The sequence below is a fragment of the Erpetoichthys calabaricus genome, chromosome 4 (assembly GCF_900747795.2).
Source record: "Erpetoichthys calabaricus chromosome 4, fErpCal1.3, whole genome shotgun sequence".
NCBI classification, from domain to species: domain Eukaryota; kingdom Metazoa; phylum Chordata; class Cladistia; order Polypteriformes; family Polypteridae; genus Erpetoichthys; species Erpetoichthys calabaricus.
The window spans coordinates 287,693,113-287,709,517 of record NC_041397.2 but is presented as its reverse complement, the minus strand read 5'-3'; the positions used below and the strand labels follow the sequence as shown (position 1 = coordinate 287,709,517).

The following is a 16,405-nucleotide window of genomic DNA, read 5'->3' as shown; positions in this document are numbered from 1 at the left end:
ATATAATATAACAAAAAAATAGCTAGTGGTAAGCCAAACAGCTGAGCTTCCTTAGCGTACAGTTTTGCAAAATGAATACTAAACTTTGTTTCATATGCAATTTCACAACTGCAAAAAAGACTTGAAAGGCTGTTTTGCATTTTGAGACGTTTTTGAGGGGGTTGAAAGAAATGAGCATTACTCCTGTATCAGGGATCCATCATGAGTGCTGCAGATCTGATGGGACTCATGCTGTCTTGGATTTCCATGACATTTGGACCATTCTTTGAAAGCAAAGTGGTGTGGCTAATCTTTGAGTAGGTTTTATTGTCTTCTTTGTTGGTTATTTTATAGAAGTTCCACGAGGGTATGCAGGCATGCAGACATAAAAGGGAATTCTTCTGATCCATTTACTGTGCAAATTGGAATGAAACAGGGCTATGTGCTAGCTCTATGTCTTTTTCAACCTCTGTCTGGATGGTAACCTATTTTAATTTAAACATGAAAAGGTGAAATCCAAGATCTCTACCCTAACTTTCTTTGAGCTTCAATATGTTGATGCTGCTGCTAGTACATACCTCACATCTTCAGCTCTCCAGAATATTGTTTCTTCTGTGGATTTTCTATATTGTCGTCTCAGAATGGAAATGAACTTTTGAAAAACAGTTAAATTATGACTAGTATCAACACTCCTGGCAATGTGAACAACAAAGTGCTTGGGAATATACAATATTTTACCTACCTTGCAATGATTATCAATGAAAATAGTCTTAATAGACTTAAGCTTGCATCTTTATCCTTTTAACATTTTCAATACCGGGTGTTTGTCAACCAAGATTACTGTATACCATGCTGCATGTGTCTCCAACTTGCTGTATACCTTGTGAATTAGGACGCTGTATCGCGCCCAACCTGACACAGACTCACACTGAGGCATGTGTAAAACACAAGAAGACTTTTATTTTCTTCAGCAGGAGGGCACATCTTCCCCATGAACATCCCAGCCACAACACAGTCCCAAAAGCACTTATAATAGATTACAACACTCCCGTTTGGCACCACCACTCCCCCCTGGCAACCTCCTGATTCTGGCTCCTGAGTGGTGGTTGCTGGCCCCTTTTATAGACCACCGGAAGTGCTCCAGGTGCTTGATCACCTGTTTCTGATTGCACTTCCGGGTGGGGCTGTAGAGTTGTCCAGGCCGGCTCCGGGACCCATGCAGCACCCCCTGGCAGCCACCCCAGATCCCAACAAGGCTGTGGAGAACTTCATTTCTCATGGAGCCCTGTGGGAAACTGTGGCACCATCATCAGCCAGGGAGGCTGCCACCAAGTGTCTCAGGGGAGGTACTGAGGACCCCATGGTTGCTCCCCCAGAACATATGTAGAAGGGGCATCCCGGTCGGGCATGGGACCCAGCCTCCCGCCATTACCTCTGAAACCTGAACTCTGTATCGCCATCAAATAAAACTTATTGAGGCCCTCCATATTCACTACCTCCAAATCATTTTGTGGATCATCTTGCAAGACAAATTCCCCCATACTGAGTTCTTCTGAAGATCAATGTCTTAGAGTACGGAATCTATGATCACCTGTTGATTGCTTTGGTGGGTTGGATATGTCACACGGATGCCTCAAATCTAATTTCCCTTGTATCAATTTGTTTGGAGAACTGAAATCTGGGCACAGAAGACGTGGTGGACAACAAAAGTGAGTCTAAAGTCATCCTTGAAGTTACAGTATGTAATATCTCCATAGTAGAATTGTAGAAACCTGCAGGAAATCATAAATCCAGAAAACTATCTGTGAAAATAAGATAATGACTTGTGGGGAAGCATCACCGACAAATTCATCAGCAATGGCTTAATCTTTTGGTGAACCTGACTTTCCAGTGTCTCCTTTATCCAAAAATGTGTGACAGTAGTATCAGCTTGTTTAGCCACATTTGCACACACCACGGATGATTGGATAGACAACGTCATTGTTGCATTATAAACAGACTGCCATAAGCAACACAGCTGTGTGATAACCTGCCATTTCTGATTAAGTTTACAAGCAACATTGCTGAATGTGAAGTTGATGCTTCTATACTCTATTTGTGAGGTTAGAAGTGTGAATTTAGTTGTATGACCTCTGAATATCAGTAACAAGGTGAGGTAAAATTTATAAGTATCCCTTTACAAGAAGAAAGCTTTGGTATAAGGGGCAAGTACTAGATTTATAAGCCTGGCAAACATGAGTGGTACAGGCCACTTAGGAAGTGAGCTGTTTAACACTGGAATCCCTGAAGCCTACGAAAATAATCATAATACCAGGCAACCTTATATTCCCTCAAAACTCCTCATCAGCATCTTTGTTTTGCAAATGTGTAGATCAGCACAAGCAGCAAGCAGCCTGCTCACTCATCCCCCACCGATGCAGCAAAATCCTCAGAACTGATGTCTTTTTATTCGGGTGTGAGGTGTCTGGAATTGTATTGGGTAAATAATATATTGTTATTTGGGATGCATATATTTCAAGTGTGTTCCGTGTCTACAACGATCTGGGTAAATGTAGGATGACAGGAAATGTGAGGCAAGAAATGATGAATGTATAACTAAAACAGAAAATTTTCATGTTATAGTAATAATGACAAAATGCTGACGTGTGAGGACTGTAGTCCAAATTTCAAATAAACACTTTCACCAAAGGTATATTGAAACAAGTGCACTTTTATTCCAGAATATAACTGAAGAAAAAGAAATTATTCACTTTACATGTTGCTATCAATGTGTAAAAACCGAAGCCCACATTTCAATTGACAGAAACTGAACATGTCAAGTGGGCTTGTGCAAAGGTAAGAACTGTTGCCTCATAATTAAGAGTTTGTGATTTTGATCCTGGGTCCTCCCCACATTTACAATTTTGAGTAGTGAGCTACTATTATTATTACTGTTATATAATAAAAACATACATTTGATTTGAGTCTGTAACACCCAGTGTCAATTTTTGCTACTTGTAAAAGATATCGCTGAATGGATATTAGCAGACACACAAACTCTGGTGAATCATGTCGTCTTGGTATCTTGTTGTTACTTGATTTTTTTTTTATTCAGTTTTATTCTTGAGTAAAAACACACTTGTTTCCTAGCTCAAGTGAATTGCAACAGTCAACTATATATCCAAAAAGGTCCGTAAAGAATAGACAAACAGGAGTAGTGACAAAGGTGCAACATATAACCATAGTTTACAGGTAAATACAATACAATACAATACAGTTTATTTTTGTATAGCCCAAAATCACACAGGAAGTGCCGCAATGGGCTTTAACAGGCCCTGCCTCTTGACAGCCCCCCAGCCTTGACTCTCTAAGAAGACAAGGAAAAACTCCCAAAAAAACCTAGTAGGAAAAATGGAAGAAACCTTGGGAAAGGCAGTTCAGAGAGAGACCCCTTTCCAGGTAGATTGGGCGTGCAGTGGGTGTCAAAAGAAGGGGGTCAATACAATACAGTACAGTACACAGAACAATTTCTCAATATAGTAAGAAATAAAAAAATATATATATATATAAATTTTAGAAGTACAGAGCAGAATTTAACAGTAGATGATATATCCCATAATAAGATTTGTATTTGTATAGAGTCCTGGAGACCTCATCCTTCAAGCTGCCTCCCCCATTTGGCCATTCCACAGCTGAAACAGTGCTGGGCCAGCCAAAGAATATTTGATTCTGGTAAAAGGTGATTTATGTTGTGGACCAACCAGGCTGGCACTGCCACCCGAACCCAACACAGACAAGCGTGGGACACAAGTTCAAGGCACACACTGATTTTTTATTTTCTTTTCTACCTTGTGGGCAACGCCTTCCCCGTTCCCACAAGCTCAACACAGTCCAGCACAAGCACAGCACCCAAACAGTTCTCTTCCTTCTCTTGGTCTCCTTTCTCCTCCATTCCATGGGTCAAGCTTCGTCGCTCCTCCCAACTCTGGCTCCCCGAGTAGTTGCTGCTGGCTCCTTTTATAAGGCACCCGGAAGTGCTCCAGGGGCTTGATGACTCCATTCTGGCAGCACAAACTAAGGGCTTAGTATCTTCTGCTGCAGCACCCCCTGGTGGCGCCTGCGGATCCCAGGGTTGCACCAAACTCCAACTCCCATGAAGCCCGGAAGGAGTCAGAGACACTGCTGCAACTCAAGGAAGTTGCCATCTAGCATCCCGGGGGAGGTAACGCTCTGGCCATCCTTGCTCCCCCGGTCCTCCCAGTGTGGAGGCGTCATGGCCACCTGCTGCAATGTCCCCAAAAGCCTTTCCTATTACAGTATAAAATGGACCAACAACAACAGACATTTAAAATTTTGTGAAAATTGGTTCAGCTGTTTTTTGTGTGATTAGTGAACAAACAAAAATGAAAAACAAACCAGCTAAAATTTTATTTAGATATACTATGCCTCTATATTCATATATGTTTAACACAATTAGAACCCCTTTTGAACAGAAAACACTTCTTTTTTCTCTGTAAATATTAATCTCAATCACAGGTTTAATAAGAGTTATTTAGGTGGGTGAGGAGTTGCTTTAGGTTAGGTCATAAAAGTTTACTAACTTCATTTAGTGTGGCTGAAAAGTAGAGAGGATATAGTGTTTTTTGTCATATATTATATATCATCTTGTCACTTAAACTGTTACAGTGGCCGTCATCCTAATTATGAGGCCGTCATGTAATTTTCAGACTGCTGCCTATTTTTAATGCTGCATTCATATCCTGTGGGGGTTTTCACCTTTGTGACGTTCCATCCAACCACTTTGCTCTATTCACGTACATTTTCACAAGTTAAGTGGTTATTGAATTGCTACAGATATAACGTGACTATGAAATACTCCTTCTGGATAAGTTAATTATTATTGTTTTTATTTTACACACAGAAATGACGGGAATGATTACTGTTATGTTTGCACTTATAGATTCTGAGTAACAGAATTATCTCTGAATTACTCCATTGAAAGCTACCACTTGCCAATGTGTTTACATGAAACTTCTCATTGGGAAGCTCGTATTTCCCAATCACCTAGTGCTGTGAACAGACACATTGACAGAGGTCAGCACTGTCGTCTGAACTCTGTTTCAACAACTTGCTCTTCCTGCTTCTCTTCTTACTTAAGAATTTTTGGTTCACTTTGTTTTTATGAAACAATTATCCTTTAACATTGCATTTTTGAAATTTCTTTGACTTGCTGAAAGTGAGTCTTTGAATTTGAAATGTTTGGCTTCAGAAAAAAAATCTGACACTGCAAAGAGAAGTAATCTCAGACAGTGTAACAGTTAAATTAGATAATAAATTTGCAATGAAGTAATATCTGTGGATTACTTCCGCTGGTGGTTGATTAATGCATCCGACATATCTCTGAAACCTGCCATCTCGCAATGTAGAATAATAAATAGTAGCGTGGAAAATGAAATGCATAATCAGGTGTGGCGGACAGCCGGCAGCTCATTCTGGCCAGGAAGCCTCTGAGATGGAAGGATGGGGAAAGGCAGCTTTTCCAGGACACTGCCTCCCCCAAAACACTAGAGGGCAGCACCCCTGGAGTGTAGCAGTGCCCACAGAGCATTCTGGGACTTGGAGTGCAGCTTCTCAGCCCTGTTGAGTACCGTGGGTGCCGCCAGGAGGAGATGTGAGAAGACCGGAGGAGTCACGCCTCATCCATAGCCCAGAAGTGCTCCTAAGTCACAAGGACGGGAGCCCCAAAATACTTCTGGGCTGAAGAAAAAGCGAGTTCTCCATCTGACCCCGGAAGTGCTAGCAAGGCACGTGGGCGGAAGGACAGAAGCACTTCAAGGACTATATGAAGGACTGTTGGGAACCCAGCAAGCGAGCCGGAGTTGGGAGGTAGTTGACAGAGCTTGCTGGGAGGTTTATTGTGTTAATTTATTGTGTTAATTTATTGTGTTTATGGTGGCTGTAGTGCTTAAAAGGCACTGTGAAGAAGAAGAAAATTAACACACTTCAACTTGCTTTTAACTTGTGTCCCGAGCATCTGTCTGTTGGGGAAAAGGTGGGCAAAAGTGCCACCTAGCGTCCACTGTCTTACACATGCTATTTCCAAACACAGTATGATGCCAAATGAGACCAACGTATGATGAAAAATGTTTAACTAAAATAAAAACAAAACCAAGGGAAGATTTAAACAGTGTAAAACCATAACCTAATGGCCTCTTTGAGCCTTCCTTTACATCTCTGAATGCATGACTGACAGATCTGGTGACTAGTTACTGCTCACCAACACTCCCTCTCATCCTCTGTACCCGTTCTCACAATTTTTCGGCTTGTCTTTGTATATTAGATTTGATTTGAACCCACAACTTCGGAGTTTAAAGTCTAAAGTCTTAGCCGCACTATGCCACACTGCATGCCTTCCCACCACTCATGCTGCTCTCCAAATTCTGAATGAGTTATTTTAAGCTGCAGTCATTGAATCATTTGCAGAGTTAATCCCCTGATCATTTCTGTGGTCAGGTTAACTTCTTAAAGCTATGATTCTCTGTGTCCCTGCCATCTTCAGCCCCAGCTTCCAATTAAAGGGCCACTCAATCTCAGTAGCCTGCCCTTCACTTTGTACTCCAGATGTCTACCTGTAGAGGAGAGGAGCTGCCTGCTGCCACCAATCTGCCACCAGCTTTGGAGTTTAGACTCAGTATTTCTGGTGGATATTTCTGCAATACAAGGCATATTGCAAGGAATTCATGTACATCTCTGTGTATGCAGGTGTGGGTTAAATGTAAGGGGGCAATTACTATTTCACACAGTTTCAGTTATTGGTTCAATGTTCAAGTTTGCTTTATTTAGTCACATTTACACAAAAAAGCATGAAATTTGCTTTCTCAGATGCATCTAATAAAAAGACAGAAAGAAAATAGGACAAGACAGGTTAAGGTAAGGCAGTTTGAAAATGCATATTTACACCAAAATGGTAACAGGATACATTTCAAACGTTAATCATTTTCTCCGATATTCCTTATTAAAAAGTCGTATGTCACTGGGAAGAAAGGAATTTCTGGAGCAATTTGTTTGGGTTTTCAAAGCGATCATCCTTCCTGATTTACTGAAGTTTAAGTTCTACATGTAATGATAATACTGCACTGCTGAAGGTCTGTGCATCAGAACTGGGGGGTCCTCTACAGCGAATCTTCAACCTGAGCCTGGAACAGGGGAGAGTTCCGAGGCTTTGGAAAACATCTTGCATCACCCCAGTCCCAAAGGTATCACGTCCTAGTGAGCTGAATGACTTCCGGCCTGTTGCTCTGACATCACATGTGATGAAGACCATGAAGAAGCTGCTGCTTCACCACCTGAGGCCACAGGTTCAACACGCCCTCAACCCTCTGCAGTTTGCATATCAGGAGAAGGTGGGAGCGAAGGATGCCATCATCTATATGCTACACCGATCCCTCTCTCACTTGGACAGAGGCAGTGGTGCTGTAAGAATTATGTTTCTAGACATCTCTAGCACCTTCAACACAATCCAACCTCTGCTCCTTAGGGACAAGCTGACAGAGATGGCAGTAGATTCATACCTGGTGGCATGGATCGTGGACTATCTTAAAGACAGACCTCAGTATGTGCGTCTTGGGAACTGCACGTCTGACATTGTGGTCAGCAACGCAGGAGTGCCACAGGGGACTGTACTTTCTCCGGTCCTGTTCAGCCTATATACATCGGACTTCCAATACAACTCGGAGACCTGCCACGTGCAAAAGTTCGCTGACGACACTGCTATCGTGGGCTGCATCAGGAGTGGGCAGGAGGAGAAGTATAGGGACCTAATCAATGACTTTGTTAAATGGTGCGACTCAAACCACCTACACCTGAACACCAGCAAAACCAAGGAGCTGGTGGTGGATTTTAGGAGGCCCAGACCGCTCATGGACCCCGTGATCATCAGAGGTGACTGTGTGCAGATGGTGCAGACCTATAAATACCTGGGAGAGCAGCTGGATGATAAATTAGACTTAACTGCCAATACTGATGCTCTGTGTAAGAAAGGACAAAGCCGGTTATACTTCCTTAGAAGGCTGGCGTCCTTCAACATCTGCAATAAGATGCTGCAGATGTTCTATCAGACGGTTGTGGCGAGCGCCCTCTTCTATGCGGTGGTGTGCTGGGAAGGCAGCATTAAGAAGAAGGACGCCTCACGCCTGGACAAACTGGTGAGGAAGACAGACTCTATTGTTGGCATGTAGCTGGACAGTTTGACATCTGTGGCAGAGCAACGGGCACTCAGCAGGCTCCTATCAATTATGGAGAATCCACTGCATCCACTAAATAGTATCATCTCTAGACAGAAGAGCAGCTTCAGCGACAGACTGCTGTCACTGTCCTGCTCCACTGACAGACTGAGGAGATCATTCCTCCCTCACACTTTGTGACTCTTCAATTCCACCTGGGGGGGGGGGGGTAAACGTTAACATTATACAAAGTTATTGTCTGTTTTTACCTGCATTGTTATCACTCTTTAATTTAATATTGTTTTTTGTATCAGGATGCCTGCTGCTGGAGTGTGTGAATTTCCCCTTGGGATTAATAAAGTATCTATCTCTATCTAATGGATGCCTGTCATCACTTGAGATGATTTCCAGTTTCTTTAGCATTGTCCTCTGACACACACTTGCCAGATCCTCTACTTCAGCTCCAACAACTTTAGTTGCATGCTTAGTAATCTGTTGGAGCTTTTTTAAATTTTGGTTTGTCAGACCACTAAACAAGGCAATGAAACTGAAAGTGATAACAGGTCGAATCATACTGGGATAAAAGGACAACATGAGGTCCTTGTCTACTTTAAATCTTCTTCTTTTGGCTGCTCCCGTTAGGGGTTGCCACAGCGGATCATCTTCTTCCATATCTTTCTGTCCTCTGCATCTTGTTCTGTTACCCCCCTCACCTGCATGTCCTCTCTCACCACATCCATAAACCTTCTCTTAGGCCTTCCTCTTTTCCCCTTCCCTGTCAGCTCTATCTTTATCATCCTTCTCCCAATATACTCAGCATCTCTCCTCTGCACATGTCCAAACCAACACAATCTCGCCTCTCTTTGTCTACTTTAAATAGTTTGAGTTTAAGGAGAGGAAATAAGCACTGATTGCATTTAGAGAATATTTTTTTGTATTTGCATTCCAGTTAAGATTGTTATCTAGGTTAGTTCCTATGTATTTATATTAATTCACTATTTCTACCTCCTCCCAGAAAGCAACAATGAGTGAACATACAGATTGTTGGATAATTTTGTTCATTAGATAAATGAAATAAGTTGAAAACAAATGTGTTACTGCTGACTGCGGTACCGTTTATTTAATATTACAATTTGGCATAGAACTGAAAGCATTCTCTTTCAAAAATTTGCAATAATGAAGGAAATCAGGCAGAGGCACATTTTTTAATGGTGCCGTTACTGTATTGTTTAACATGGCTGTTTTTTCTTAGTATTTTTTAATACAGTAATCCCTCGCTGTATCGCGCTTCGCCTTTTGCGGCTTCACTCTATTGCGCATTTTATATGTAAGCATATTTAAATATATATCGCAGATTTTTTGCTGGTTCACGGATTTCTGCGGACAATGGGTCTTTTAATTTCTTGTACATGCTTCCTCAGTTGGTTTGCCCAGTTGATTTCATACAGGGGACGCTATTGGCAGATGGCTGAGAAGCTACTCAACTTACTTTTCTCTCTCGCTTGTGCTGACATTCTCTGATCCTGACGTAGGGGGTGTGAGCAGGGGCTGTTCGCACACCTAGACGATAGGGACGCTCGTCTAAAAATGCTGAAAGATTATCTTCACGTTGCTACCTTCTGTGCAGCTGCTTCGTGAAGCAACATGCTGCATGGTGCTTCGCATACTTAAAAGCACGAAGGGCACGTACTGATTTTTGACTGTTTGTTTTTCTCTGTCTCTCTCTCTGCTCCTGACGGAGGGGGTGTGAGCTGCCGCCTTCAACAGCTTTGTGCCGCGGTGCTTCGCATACTTAAAAGCCAAACAGCCCTATTGATTTGTTTGCTTTTCTCTATCTCTCTGACATTATCTGCTCCTGACCTTTGAAGAGGAAGATATGTTTGCATTCTTTTAATTGTGAGACAGAACTGTCATCTCTGTCTTGTCATGGAGCACAGTTTAAACTTTTGAAAAAGAGACAAATGTTTGTTTGCAGTGTTTGAATAACGTTCCTGTCTCTCTACAACCTCCTGTGTTTCTGCGCAAATCTGTGACCCAAGCATGACAATCTAAAAATAACCATATAAACATATGGTTTCTACTTCACGGATTTTCTTATTTCGCGGGTAGCTCTGGAACGCAACCGCCGCGATGGAGGAAGGATTACTGTAAATGTATTTTCTACTTTTCTGTTTTTTATGTGTATGTTTTCCGCAAATTGTTACATGTATTCTCCATCTGTAGTATAAGGGTCAATGCAGACTTGTGTATTTTTCTAGGGTTTACCACTAGATCAGAACACTTCTAAAGTGCTTTTAAATTTATTTGGCTTTAGTTTCAATAACACTATTTGTTTTGTTTGTTTACTTAAATAAGAACAAACTGTGGGATATTTAGGGAGACGTTATTACAATTACAGACTTCTATATGGGGTCAATGTTTTATAGGTTTTGTTGTGATTTTTATTGCTGGATACCTTTCCTGATGCCATCCCTACCCATTTCTGCAGGCTTGGGTTTATTACAATTTTCTTATATAATACACTACCGTGGCTGTCTGTTTGTCTGTCCAGGATTTTAAATCACTTGTAGCTCACAAACCGTTTGACCTATTGACCTGAAATTTGGTACACATATACTACATGACCTCTACTGTCCACTTTCAGGGTGGTGATTTTTATTACTCTTTTATTTTTATTTTATTTTATTGTAGAATCAACTCTCAGCAATTCATGTGTACGGATGCCGTTCTCATCCCTACCACCTTCGCTGTAACTTCCCCTACCTTTTCATATCTTAAATCATTCTTGAGGCAGATTGAACAAATAAGTGCCTGCTTAAGTGAAAAACTAAGAAAAACATACTAAGTAATTGCAGCACAAAAACTGACTTAACCAGTTTTAACGTGAAAAGATGCCGACGAAAGACAAGAAGAAGCGGGCCACTCAAGTGGAGAAAAGAAGAGTTGCTCAGGAAGCAGCAAGTGCATCAACCTCTGGGAAAACAAATGATAAATCTACAGAGAAAGAGGATGAAAACTATAAGTCAGGTGTATTCACTGCACATTAGCGTGCAGTCTGTCATTACTGGTTATACAATAATAGTAAATATCTTTCTTAGGTTCTTTACTACTTTTTTTTTTTGTATCAGTAAGGTGCTGCTGCAGTATGTGAATTTCCCCTTGGGATTAATAAAGTATCTATCTATCTATCTATCTATCTATCTATCTATCTATCTATCTATCTATCTATCTATCTATCTATCTATCTATCTATCTATCTATCTATCTACTCTGTGCAAATATTGGTGGCAACTGGCCACTGCTAAGAGAACCTCTTCTACTGTATAATACTGTATAATACTGTATATAGTAAGTTATTACTGCTTTGGTACTCTGCTACCATCTACAGGACTGGCAAGATTAGATTATCACCACACTGTTCACATCTACTGTACACATTTTAATAGTAACAGTTTAGAAAACTTCTGTCTGTAGCAGTTTTTGCGTGATGTCAGACAAATACTTCCATCCATCCATCCATTTTCCAACCCGCTGAATCCGAACACAGGGTCACGGGGGTCTGCTGGAGCCAATCCCAGCCAACACAGGGCACAAGGCAGGGAACCAATCCTGGGCAGGGTGCCAACCCACCGCAGCAGACAAATACTTGTTCCACTGAAATGAATGGTAATGCTTGTAAAATGCTGGTTAAAAAAAAAAACAAAGAGGATTTTTGTAGCGTTTCTGCAGGAAGTCACTGCCTCTATCCCTTTCCTTACAGGTTTTTAAAAGAAATCTAAATAAACTGAAGGTTACAATATATTTTTACATAGTTTTATTCAGTTGAAACTGTGACAGCCTAGTATGATTAAACATTAAAAAATTTAAACTGAAATGGACAATATTGTAATGACCACGGAGATGGAAAAACAGTTAAACTCAAAGTTGGGCATGTTTATTTAGCAATAAAAGATTGTATACTGAAAGGCAGCTCCTTCCCATGGGAAACGCTTCATAAATTTGCAAACACCAACTAACAGCTAGCCACAGCTATTCTCGCGCTGTTCCTTATGCTGTGTTCATTGTCCTGCATCCCTAATCATGTTCCACTGTTGTGTGTTTCCTCTCTCTTCTCTCTTCTGCAAATTCTTCTATTAATTCAATACTCTGAGATTTTCCACCTGCCTTTTTGAACCTTCCTAGGTTTGTAAAGTGTATCACAACTTTCTTGGGTTTTATGTAATGTAGCTCAGTGTACCTCTGTGACAAGTTGCTGTTAATCATGCATCCATGATTGATGCATCATGGATCATAACCCTAACCTCACCTATTTTCACGGTAATCTACCAATTAATTTAACATCATAAAGACTTTATTGAATATCCCTGTACTTTTGTGCTTATCGATATCCTTGTGTAATCCTGGAATTTCTCAGGATGTTGCCCTAGTTGTCTCAGAGAGACTTCAGAACTGTCCTCTAGACTTAATTTGCTGCAGAACAGGGAGAACCCAATATCTGAACTCGCAACACTCTGCACTCACTTCAGTACTCTGATCGCCAGGATTAAAAGCATTCAAGTTATAGAAGACATTCTGGAGACACAACAGTCACCTTACAACACTGGAACACCCCACAGTGCACAAAATGGCGACTGGAAATGGAATTAGAAAACACCAAATCCTTGAAAATGTTCAATGCATAAGTGTGAATGGGCACAAAAGACAGGCGGCTGCCTTTGTTCTTGTTCATCAGACCAGCTGAGACCTTGCTGCTTTGAGTGATGTCTATCTCATTCTGATGATTATTGCTAATGGATTTAAGTTATTTGGCAATGGACTACTAGTCCCTTTATGTACTTAAAATACTTTATTAGTATTCAAATTCAAGTAGTAGGACAAAACTACTTTGGAATGTAACCATCAGCAATTCAGCTCTTTAATCTGTCAAGTATTTCTTTTATGGGTCATCCAAAAATCACAGCAGAATGAGAGGCACCTCTTCTCATGTTGAGGAGCTCATATTTGTGATGAATGTGTATTGTTATTTTGTATTACTTATACACAATAATCTGATTGATTACTTTTATGTTTTTGTATGCTGTTTACTAGTTTGGAATATGATGATGATGAGATTCAGATAGAACTATACCAATACAGCTTTCCATACAAAATAATTCACATAGTATTTCAAATATCCAAAACATGATCAAGGGAGTCTTTCCTTTGTAAGACCCAAATAGCCATGAAGTGAAGGTCTGGGCTGGTTACAAAGTATCACTCAGACCATTTGTAGCTCCTGGTAGGAAGTTTCTCGTACTTTTTTTACTTCCTACTCAATGATGTGCAGTTTTCTTTCAACCAGAAGCTATCATGGGTGGGGCTCAGCTGATGAATTGTGCTGATTGGTTTAGCACAATCACTGGTGCCATCTTACAAATCTGTTAGTAGTTCGGATTTTAGAGAGTTATCGGTGAAGATGTCATTCTTCATATCCGCCTCAGTAGTTCCCATGTCATGCACTGCATTGAAGCAAAAATCTCCCTTGTGAACTCCTGATCATGCCGCACTTTGCACTGCATCACTCTTCATAGTTGCATTCTCTGGTGCACCATGCCATGCACTTTATCGATGTAATAATCTTCCTCATGAACTCCCAAACTTTGCACCACATCATTCTTCTTTGCACATCTCATATTTTGAATAAGGTTTACGTTTCCAGTTGTGCGGAGGGAACACAACATATGGAAGCGGCCAGGGACCACAAGTGACCCAAGACCTACATCATACAGGAACTCATTGGTCCCTGAAAAGGAAGTTCCTGCACTTGGAAAGCTCCTATTATCTGAAGAAAGAAGCCAAGAGAGCACACAAGATGAGTTTCACAGCTGATTGCAGAGGTCAAAGCAATTCTTCCTTGAAAACATTTCTTCTATAGCAAATTTGATAGCCACCAGAGAGCAGAGGGTTTATCAACATGAAGTGCACAGACCCCTTAGCATGACGCAGTGTAGACTGAATCAGTAGGAGGTGCGAATGGAAGTGTATTTTCCCGGATTGTGACCTCTCCTCGTTTGACCATCTGACTGGTACTGACAAGCATAACAAGAAGTTTTAATTTTAACATTAGAAAGTTTTTCTTTACACAAAGAACGATAGACACTTGGAATAAGCTACCAAGTAGTGTGGTAGACAGTTAGACTTCAGGGACTTTCAAAACATCGACTTGATGTTTTTTTTTGGAGAAATAAGTGTATAGGACAGGCGAGCTTTGTTGGGCTGAACAGCCTGTTCTCATTTAGACTGTTGTAATGTTCTAATGTTCTATTCTGCTGATACAGAGTGCCAAGCTACACAACTTTTAATTTCTTTTAAGTTCATTTTGTTTTCTGTTTTCTTATTTAGGAAAATGGCATCTGGGTGTGAACTGTAAAAGCCGGGACGATCTGTGCCATCACCCCAATAACCATGGCTTTGACTACTTTTATGGAATGCCCTTTACTCTTTTCAGTGAATGCAAAGAAGGACATGGAAGGATGATCATACCTGATGTTAGGATTTTTATCTGGAAAATCTCTGAGATTATAGGCTTGACTATTCTTACGGTGGTCTCCCTCCGACTACTTGGCCTTTTTGTTTTGAGCTGGAAGTTTATACTACTGCTTGTCCTCTTGTACATTTTGTGTATCAGCGCTTGGTACTTCCCTTTTCAGTTCATTAATATTTGGAACTGCATTATCATGAGGAATGGTGAAGTCGTAGAGCAACCAATGGCCCTTGAAACTCTTCCACGGCGACTATTGAATGAGGCTGAAGGCTTCCTTCAGAGGTATGCCATTGACTTTTCTTCATTGCTAAAATAATAAGAAATGTGCAGTATAGGAAATTTTGAAGCATGTGGTGGATGGCTCCATACACCATAGTTTTGTTAATGAATAATTAGAGTTTTATATAATAGTGGCAGACTTTTTGCCCCTCGATTGCTAATTAGCATGTTTTGATCTTTTTGTTTTTATATATTGCAGAAATAAGGATAATCCATTTCTCCTGTTTGTGTCTTTTCCTCATGTGCATTCGCCTCTCTTTGAGTCTGAGGGATTTAAGGGGAAGAGCAAGCATGGCCTTTATGGTGATAATATTGAAGAAATGGACTGGATGACAGGTAAGATGGTAAGGCTGTAGCACTAAGATCACATTCACCAAAGCACAATTTCAGCAGAAGAGTTTAAAAACTAATACAGTTTCCAGCTGTAAAAATGCATAAACTCGTACTTGAAGAGTGAATATTGGCTGTTAAAATTACCCCGTGGAGCACAATCACTAGAGCAGTTTAATTCACTTCAATTCATACCTTACTAGCTGAAGTACCCAGTGTTGCCTGGGTATAACTGTAGAATTTGTTAAGAAAGCCATGGTTTATGTGTTTTTTAAATGGTGAACCTGTTATTGCTAGCTGTCCCACCCATCATCCACACTGCCTCTCTATCAGTCTCTCTGCTCTTGTTACTTGAGAATTTGTTCTTTTTGGTTCCAATTGGATTTCAAAATTGCGGTAACTCCTTGCTGGGTTGTAACCATGACCGCTGTCATGTCTGACTTGTCCTCTTAGTTCAAGGTGGACAGCTCGAACTGCTTCAGCTATGAAGAAATGTCAACAAAGCAGGAGTTAAACAACAACTCTTTGATTCTCCTTTGTGTTGTGCTGCACTCCAACTCTCGATCAGGTCTCACCCAACACACCCCTGTAAAAGTGCATAACACTCCTTTCTGTGTTACAGTAGATAGAAGCAGTATGTGGCATTGCCTGGGTAAGTAATGTTAAGCTCTGGCCATTTTGTCTGCTAGCTTGGCTTCAGTTTGTTCAGATGTTTCACTTGCTCTTTACCTGCAGGTGGAACTGGTGGGCAAATAATATCACACATGGAAAACAAAATCCTACCTTGGCCCCCCATAGTCAAAATTGCAGGTTTCAAAGTAGTCTCTTTTGTCCATATGGTCCTAGAGATCAGCTATGGTCATGATCAGTCAAAGGGTGTAGGATTGTAATGGGAACATACAGACAGACATTCCACTCACCCAGCCACTTTATTAGGTACACCTGTTTGTTAATGCAAATATCTAATCAGCCGAACACATAGCAGCAACTCAATGCATTTAAACATGTAGACATTGTCAAGATGACCTGCTGAAGTTCAAACGGGCTAGTGTGAGGATTTCAGAAACTGCTGATCTACAGGGATTTTTATGCA

The 16,405-nt window shown here is 40.9% G+C and overlaps 1 protein-coding gene across 2 annotated transcripts in view; it reads left to right on the top strand.

Annotated features, from left to right (window-relative positions):
• arsh (arylsulfatase H) overlaps positions 1–16,405 on the top strand; it is a 126,365-nt gene that overhangs the window by 92,550 nt on the left and 17,410 nt on the right. For both annotated transcript variants that reach the window (XM_028800877.2, XM_051927221.1), the window contains exons 6-7: positions 14,562–14,985; positions 15,182–15,318. In XM_028800877.2, the coding sequence (XP_028656710.2) occupies positions 14,562–14,985; positions 15,182–15,318 (561 nt within the window). The remainder of the gene's footprint in view (positions 1–14,561; positions 14,986–15,181; positions 15,319–16,405) is intronic.